This window comes from Canis lupus, chromosome 17 (genome assembly GCF_003254725.2).
Source record: "Canis lupus dingo isolate Sandy chromosome 17, ASM325472v2, whole genome shotgun sequence".
Taxonomy (NCBI): Eukaryota; Metazoa; Chordata; class Mammalia; order Carnivora; family Canidae; genus Canis; species Canis lupus.
In genome coordinates this window covers 34,096,463-34,105,550 of record NC_064259.1, presented here as the reverse complement: position 1 = coordinate 34,105,550, position 9,088 = coordinate 34,096,463, and the positions used below count along the sequence as shown (strand labels likewise).

The 9,088-nt window shown below is 40.7% G+C and overlaps 1 protein-coding gene across 3 annotated transcripts in view; it reads left to right on the top strand.

Moving 5' to 3' along the window:
• Window positions 1–9,088, top strand: part of KCNG3 (potassium voltage-gated channel modifier subfamily G member 3) — an 84,972-nt gene that overhangs the window by 54,959 nt on the left and 20,925 nt on the right. Inside the window, exons 3-4 of one of the 3 annotated variants that reach the window (XM_049095488.1) lie at window positions 1,783–1,859; window positions 3,408–3,483. In XM_049095488.1, coding sequence (XP_048951445.1) covers window positions 1,783–1,859; window positions 3,408–3,483 — 153 coding nt within the window. Of the gene's footprint in view, window positions 1–1,779; window positions 1,860–3,407; window positions 3,484–9,088 lie in introns of all 3 variants that reach the window. The other 2 variants (XM_049095487.1, XM_049095490.1) reach the window with 2 other exon arrangements.

Below are 9,088 nucleotides of genomic sequence, written 5' to 3'. Positions count from 1 at the left end.
TGTGTGTGTGTGTGTGTGTGTGCGCGCGCGCGCGTGTGTGCAGAGGAGAGGGAGAGAGAGAATCCTAAGCAGGCTTTGTGCCCTGTGTGGAGCCGAGTGCAGGGGCTCACAACCCTGAGACCATGACCTGAGATAAAATCAAGGGTCAGATGCTTAACGGACTGATGCACGCAGGCACCCCTGTTAGTTGGGGTTTTACCTGACCTTGCACTTCTCATCCTCAGATAGTATAGGAATACTGGCAGGATACCCGGGAGTGTATAGAGGCTGGCTACATCTTCATGAACAGTCCATGTTAGAGCTGTTGGATGCAGTTCTCTTCTTCTGCCTGTCTTGGGGATACCTTGGTAGAAAGCTCAAGAAGCAGGAGCCTGTCTGCATTTCCTGGAACTGGGTTTCTGCCTCTTTCCATAGTACTTACAGGAAGGGCAAGAATCACGGAATTACTAGGAGGGGTAAGGAGTCATCTCCAAAACAAGACTTGATAATTAATTAAACTTTGGCAATGCTGTAGGAAAAGTTGTTTTTTTAAATCCTTTGTGTGCACATAGTAGTAGTGTTTGCCTAACAAGTATCCATGCTGTGCTCAGCCCTGTGGGGTACACAGAAATGACTGGCAGCTCTCTTCACCCTGGCAGATGCCCTTTGAAAAATACCTCCTGTGCAGAAGATCCATTCTTTGGTTTAACCTGATGGTCCTTTACCCAAATGCTAAGCCTCAATTTTTATTTTTATTTTTTTAAAGATTTACTTATTTTAGAGAGATAGTACATGATGTGAGAGAGCAAGCACGGGGTGGCACAGTGGGAGAAGGAAAGCGAAATGTTAGCAGACTCTGCTCTGAGCACTGAGCCTGACCTGGGGCTTGATCCCACTACCTTGAGATCATGACCCAAGCTGAACCCAGGAGTTGGATGCTTATGTGACTGTGCCACCCAGGGGCCCTGCTAAGCCCAGTTTTTTTTTAATGTAATCCCTCACCATGAATATAATCATTCTAAAATTCCTCAAGGAAATTATGTCAGTAAAATAATTGGAGAAAAGTTCAATATTATCTGTAAACAACACATCCCCAAATGGTTTGGAAGATTACTTACAAGGTCATGATTTTCAGTCTGACTAACTTTTAATGGATAGAACTCCACTGGCCTTTTTTTTTTTTTTTTTAAATGAGTAATATTGCTATAGTATTTGACTGCATACTTACAGTTCTCTAATTTTGTACATATACCCCAAAGGCCTTTGGTTAATAGCTACATTTTTAATAAATCTCATGAGTATGCTGGATGAATGTAAATATTCTTTGGAGCAAATGTGGGTATCAAACTTAGTGGAGTTATGATGCCAGATTTTGGGCAAGCTACTTTTATAATGTTACATATTTACTAAAAATAATTAGGAAAAAAAAGTTTCAAAGAGAGGCATACTTTGCTACAAATGTACTCAGTACTATTCATAATAAACATTTTTTTAAAGATTTTATTTATTTATGAGAGACGGGGGCGGGTGGGGCAGAGACACAGGCAGAGGGAGAAACAGGCTCCTTGCAGGGAGCCCGATGCGGGACTTGATCCCACGGTTTTTTAAATTTATTTCAGTAATCTCTACATCCAATGTGGGGCTTAAACTCACAACTCTCAGATCAAGAGTCACATGCTCTTCTGATTGAGCCAGCCAGGGGCTCCTCTAAATTTTGGGTATTATTTGTCTTTTTTGTTATTATTATCCATTCAGTTCTATGGTCTAATTATTTTTATTTTTATCTTTATTTTTTTTAAGTAGGGTCCACGGCCAGTGTGGAGCCCAACACAGGGCTTGAACTCACAACTCTGAGATCAAGACCTGAGCTGACATCAAGAGTAAGACACTCAGCCAACTGAGCCACCCAGGCACCCCTATATAGTCTAATTTTTTGAACCCCTTTTTGTTTCCCTTATTTTGATCTAATTCAGAAATTTAATAAGCAATTCCTGTTGAACTTCCCCTTAGAACAATATTTTTCTAAAGTAACTGATTAAATTATTAGGTGAAAATAATTAGAATTTTTTTCTCTTAATATCACCAGAAGCTCGGTGAAGGAAACAAGTGCAGGAAAAAATTTACCCTGTAATTAATTTGCTTTTATATTTAGGCACAATAAATACTATCTATTTGCATTTTAAGGAAAATATTTTTAGTGCGAGTATGGTCAGTAATCAGATTTCTTCACTGAATGTCATTGCATCAAACTGTTTAATAATTAAAAACACGTAGAAACTTTACATTTTTTTTTTTTATCTATTTATGATAGTCACAGAGAGAGAGAGAGAGAGGCAGAGACACAGACAGAGGGAGAAGCAGGCTCCATGCACTGGGAGCCTGATGTGGGATTCGATCCCGGGTCTCCAGGATCGCGCCCTGGGCCAAAGGCAGGCGCCAAACCGCTGCGCCACCCAGGGATCCCTACATTTTTGAACAGGCAGAAATCTGGGGTACATTTTCTCCCACTTTATGTAATATTCATCGCTTTTCACTTTTAGGTCCCCAGACAGATGGCTTACATGTTAATCTATTGAACAGCCTTTGACTTAGATATGTGTTATCTTTCATTTTATATAGCCATTGACTGGAAATATCCAAAGGTAAATCTGTTATGACATTTCTAACTTGAAAATAAAGAATATATCTACTTTTGTAAAGTCACAGAATGTAGATTTTTAAATATTATACATAGCAAGTTACAGATTATATTCTAATTAAATTACTTAAGAAAAAGTGTGTATATACGTATATATATGTCTGTTTTGCACTAAAAAGTACCTTATACATTCAACCATTTTTACATCACCGTGGTTCAGTTTTATGTTAAAAAATTATAGGAAAAGTTTTTATTTGATGTATTTTAAAATTTGCTTTTTGTCTAAGTTTGATTTTGCTAAGTTCTCACTTCGGCAGCACATATACTAAAATTGATTTTGCTCACTAAGCTTGTCTCACATGCTACACGAGACCAAGTCCTCCCTTCAGTTCAGAATAGCTTAAATTTTGGTGCACATATTTGCTATTTTCAGAAACCAAGTTGAAGTAGCCTTATATCAAAGGTAAAGCCTTATGTGGAGAGCCTTATTGCAAAGATTTTAAGAGTATTTACTTTCTAGTATTTTTTCTAGAATTCAGAATCTTGGGTCTTTCTGGACATACAAGAACTTTGAAAAGAGTTTTCTATTTATGTATGGGTAAAATATGTTAAGTACACTGAGAATGTCTTTATACTTTCTGACGTGTATTTATGTTAAGTAAAGTTATACCTCAGTTTTTTGTTGTATTTTGTACCGTCATATGAGAAAGTTCACCAATGGATTAATTGCTGTGCATGTGTGTGATAAAGATACTTGCCTTAAAATAGAGCACTTCTGTTTTGCAAACAGCTGTGGTCACGTTGTCTTTCCAGTTCCTCATCTTCCTGTGTACCTGGTGGTTGCAGGCCTGATAAAGTCCGTGGAGGTAAGGAAGAAGATGAACATCTTTTCATTTTTAGTAATCTAAACCGAGATTAAAAAGCATTTTGGCAAGTCAAGATTTTATGGAAAAACTTAGGTGTAATGTGGTGTAGCATTTACTGCTAAAGATAGCAAGCGATTGAACCAATTATGTATTGGTTTTAACCATTATTTTTATTGACCTTATTGTCGATGGGAATGATTCATGTGGGTATATGGCCAGTTCTGTTACTTCCACTGTGTATTCATAATCACTGCTAGTTGTCATTATTAATGGCCATTGCATATCTCATGGAGGAATCAGATGTACTGTATCAAACCAGAGGGAAGGTAATTTCGATGGTAACGACTGTATTATGTATATTTTGGGATTTCAGGTAATAATCTTATTGTTTGGTAGCTCTTTCAGGAATGATGGTTTAAATGGACATAGTTTCTATCTTGTAATAAAAAGATTGTTAAAATCAGCTCAATTTATGTGGCACAATTTTGTTTTCTACTTTAATATGGTTAGTAAAATGTGCGATCATATGGGTCATAGCTTTTCTTAGCTGTGCGATTTACGTATTTATGTTAGATTTTTAATAGTACCTAAAATGTGCATCAAATATTTAATTAATTAGTGGTTGAAGCTTCTAAGCATCCTTGGTCCTTAAGGAAATATTTTATAATAATTTGACTTTGTTATGAAATAAATATGTTGTATGTACATCTAAAAACAATCTGTACAGCTTGAACATTTGAATAGTTAATAAATTTTGACTTTAGCTGATACTAAATACCTATTACTATCTGTCGAGTTGACTTCATTAATTAGTATAATTTGTTCCTGGTGGACTTAATTTCCGTCTTGTTCTGAACCAAAACTTCACTTTGCAATAAACTAATGGTGGATGAAGCACAAAAGATGCCTCCTGGCTGTGACAGTGCCTCTGATGATCACATGGCTTTGGATCAATCTTTTCATCTTCCTCTGACCTGCTTTTACATCCCCATTTTCTCCCTTTTCACTACTACTCTTCTCTGTGATCAAAACATGAATAACCTACAGGAGGTAAGTTCCCAGGCTACAGTGATGGGTGCCCATAGACATGTAATATGTGTGGAATTGAATCTGAAATTTTGGAAATTATACCTTCTAAATGCCATGCTTGTTTACAGTATGTTCTCAGTGACACAAATGCCTGCCAGGTCCTTTCAGTTTTCCTTTTTTTAAAGATTTTATTCATTTATTCATTCATGAAAGACACGGGGGGCGGGGTGGGCAGAGGGAGAAGCAGGCTCCCTGCAGGGAGCCTGACGTGGGATTCGATCCCAGGTCTCCAGGATCACTTCCCGGGCCAGAGGCAGGTGCCAAACCGCTGAGCCACCCAGGGATCCCCACCTTTCAGTTTTCCTAGTGAAGAGACCACATGACCCTTCCCACCTCCCTTTAATCCCTTGAGTCTCTCTCCTCTGCATGATCCCTGTCTATTCTCCACACCCCTGACTTCCTGGAGGAAGTGAGTTTAGATTTGACACTCTTGTACTCCAGTGGCCCCTTGACCTGATGGTGCTTCAGCCCCACGGCCAGAAGTCCCTTGCTCTGGTGCTGTCAACCGCGTGTCAGAGTCCTCTCCAGGGTGGAGGCCAGTAATTCCTCAGGCAGACGGGTTTCCTGAGGGTGGGGGCCCTGCTTGTCCTGATTGTCTCAGCAGGCCCTGGCAATGGACAGGACATGTCCAGGAGTAGATGCAGAGACTGCTGAGGACAGGGAAGTGAGGTAAACATTCCTGGATAGCTGTGAAAGTCAGGGCTTGACATGTCCCTCCAGGGTCCCCGCCAACTGAGGTGGGAAAGAACAGTCTAGTTGGCCCAAGTGCTGAGGTGAGAGGTTTTCATCTATTGCTATTAAAGTTATTGTTTCAAGAGCTGGGCATAAACTATAAACACAGTGGGGACCATGAGGAATTTGTGATAATTGCATTTAAGATAGGAACCCATTCGTCAGGTAACACTTATGTGCTGTTAATCAGAGTGATGGCTTCTAAGCCACAGGGTTTGCTTCTCAACTGAGGTTTTCTTTATGTTTTATTTTTGGAACTAATCAAGTTTTTGTTTTCTTTTAGGGAAAAAAACAATAGCAAATGTCAGACTGAACATGATATGGTTGGATTATTTTTCACATATTTAAAAGAATTACAAGCCAGTGTGCGTGGTTGGAATTTTTGATGTCTGGGAAGATAATTAATGTTTTGGTAGGAAAAGAAAAAAACAGGAAGGATTTTTGGAAGCTTTCTCCCCACCCCCATCTCTCATTCATGTCTCAAGTTGACAAGGTGAGAGAGAGTTCCCTCAGAAGTTCCACCATCTCCATCCTTTAGAAATGATAGGTTGGTTCTGTGAATGTACCTCTTCATTTGTGTTAAGCTGTGAATACAGTGAGGTTCTGACGAATGCTTGGCCAAAAATGGGATTTGGCACTCAGCTAGTAGAGCAATGTAACCTTTTCAAGGCCAAGGAATTTTGTGTGTGTGTGGGTGGTCCTTCTGTGTGCTGAAAACGTTGAAGTAAGTGTTTCTACTCTGCTCAGTTATGAAGAATTCGAGGAGCTTGAGGTGGAGGTCCTGAGGAGTCAGAGGCATCTGAGGAGAAAGGAATTTGACTTTACTGCCGCAGTGAGTTCTTTTATTGGAGCTATGTAGGAGAGATTGGACACATCTTAAAAATGAACTGATTTTCAAAAAATGTATAAAAGCAGTATAATACACATACTAGAAAATATAGGAAACCAGAAGAGAAAAAAATAAGCACATACTTCCCCATCAGTGTTACAAGTTACTGTCACCACTTGGCTTTATGTATTCCTTTTCATTGCCCCATTTCTGTTTGTGGTGGACTCTAGACTTGCATGTGGAAGACACATTTCCTGTCTTTGATGAAGTTTCTGAAATGGCTGCTGTGGATCCCACAGGATGGTCACATCATTCAGCTCAGGAGTCAAGGAAGGCTTCCTGGAGGAGTGATTCTTAAATTTGGTTCAGGGAGATAGGCCCTTAAGGATTTGTAACACGTACAGTTATTCTGACTGTACAGGGTTCAGTTTGCAGCAAGCCAGGAGAACATGACTTATCCTGGCAATTGCCCCCGGTCAGCGTACACAGAGAAGAGTGTGTGAGGGGTGCTATTGGGTGAAGCAGAGGCCAGAATAGGGAGGGCCTTGTGCCAGCCAAGGAGGTGGGCTTACCTCAGGGAGAAAGCCATTGGAAGACATAAGCCAGGAGAATGGCATGGCAAGGTTTGTCCTCAAGGAGTGTTACTCTTTCAACTAAGTCAAGCAAGGGTGGAAAGAGACTGGGACAGTGGGACCAACTAGGAAATTTTGGCCATTATCCAGATAGGAGGAAGTGGTGAGAGTGGATCCAGTAGCAAAGACAAGAGACAGGGAGAGAGTGAGCGGCTTATGGTGGGAGTTAGTTCCATTTTAGACTTACTTAATCTGAAGGATCCTGGGCAGCATCCAAATGGAAATATCCAGCAGGCTAGTGACTCTGCGCCTGAAGCCCTGGGGAGAGGTCTAATCTCGAGTCATCCAAGCAGTCAGGATTTGGGAATCCTTGGCACATAGATGGAAATGGAAGCTGGGCTGGAATAGGCGAACAGAAATTTTTCTGAGAGTATTGAGGGACTAGAGGAAGTAACCTGGGTTGACCTCCAGGAGGCTAGCAAAGGGGCCGGAAGAGGAAGGGCGGGTGAGGGGCCCCTGCATGGAGAAGGGAATGTTGAATGCCTCCCAGTGGTCAGGAGAGAGCGAAGACAGATAATTATTATTGTGCTCTGCAACTAGTGGCTCAGCTGAAATTTAAACGTAGCTCTCCCTGAATCTTCTCCCTATGCACACCATGCCGCGTTGCAGTGGGAATCTGGTGACGTCTGGGCTCTTGTGAGGGGCCTAGAAGCAGAGTGTGGGGTTCAGCCCTGAGTGCTGCTCTTGGCTCGAGGTGGGCAGCTGCTTTTATGGGTGGCGGCAGCAGCTAGGTCCAGCAGGCCCAGGACATGAACTCAAGGGCTCTGAGTGCACGTTGCTGTCGTTGAGTGAAGGGGGAAGGAGCTGGTTGGCACCGCCAGGCTGTCCCCGCGATCTGGCCGACATTTGATTCCAGGTTGCCATTTCCTTGAGGGTCACCCTTTCCAAGGATGTAAAGAAGCACAGTTTGAACTTTCTTCTAAGCACCTGGGCTGTGGCGGTGCAGGAGGATTCCCCTTGGCCTTGTCAGGAACCACATGCCACAGTTTGAACAGCTGGAATCACGGCAGCATTTTCAGTTGAAAACCAGGGGTGGTTACCCAAGGTAGCATTTTCAATGCAAATGATATAGCTGAAATTAAGTGTATTCTCTCTTTTTAAATATATTTTTTAAAGATTTTATTTATTTATTCATGAGAGACAGAGAGAGAGAGGCAGAGACACAGGCAGAGGGAGAAGCAGGCTCCATGCAGGGAGCCCGATGTGGGACTCGATCCTGGAACCCCAGGATCACACCCTGGGCTGAAGGCAGGCACTAAACCACTGAGCCACCCAGGGATCCCCTTTTTAAAAAGATTTTTAAATATTTATTTGACAGCACAAGCAGGGGTCGTAGGAGAGAGAGAAGCAGGCTCTCCATTGAGTAGGGAGCCTGACATGGGGCTCGATCCTGGGACTTTGGGATCATGACCTGAGCCAAAGGCAGATGCTTAACCAACTGAGCCACCCAGGCACCCCAAATTAAGTGCATTTTTATCACGTTTAGACGCAGGGAATGTGATACTATAATAATCTTCAGCTTTGTCGAAAATTAGTTATTACTAATAATCATTAATCATCATGACCCATAAAAATCTGATATAGAATAGGAGAATTAAAGGAGACAAAAAGTGATAGTATTATGTGCAAGAGTTTTTTTCTTTCTTTCTTTTTTTTTGAATGTGCAGGAGTTTCATTTAGTTATGCAGCTTCCTTCAGGGTAAATTTTTTTTTTTTTTTTTTTTTTTTTGCTTTTTAAAAAAATTCCATTTAGCTAATATATAGTATATTATTAGTTCTAGAGGTAGAATTTAGTGATTCATCAGTTGCATCTAACACCTAGTGTTTATTCCATCACACGCCCTCCTTAATGCCCATCACCCAGTTACCCCATCTCCCCCCACCCTCCAGCAACCATCAGTTTGTTCCCTATAGTTAATAGTCTCTTATAGTTTGTCTCTCTTTCTCTTTCATCTTATTTTATTTTTCCTTCCCTTCCCTAAGTTCATCTGTTTTGTTTCTTAAATTTCATATACGAGTGAGTCATATGGTATTTGTCTTTCTCTAACTTATTCACTCAACATAAAACCCTTTAGTTCTATCCACACTGTTGCAAATGGGAAGATTTCATTCTTTTTGATGGCTGAGCAGTAGTCCATTATATACATATATATATCATATATTTATCCATTCATTTGTTAATGGACATCTGGGCTCTTTACATATTTTGGCTATTGTGGACATTGCCCTGCAGGGTAATTTTAATTTTTAATAAATGTTCTTAAAAAAATAAAAATAATAATAAATGTTCTTTTTCATTTATGGAGATAGTGTGGCTGGCCCA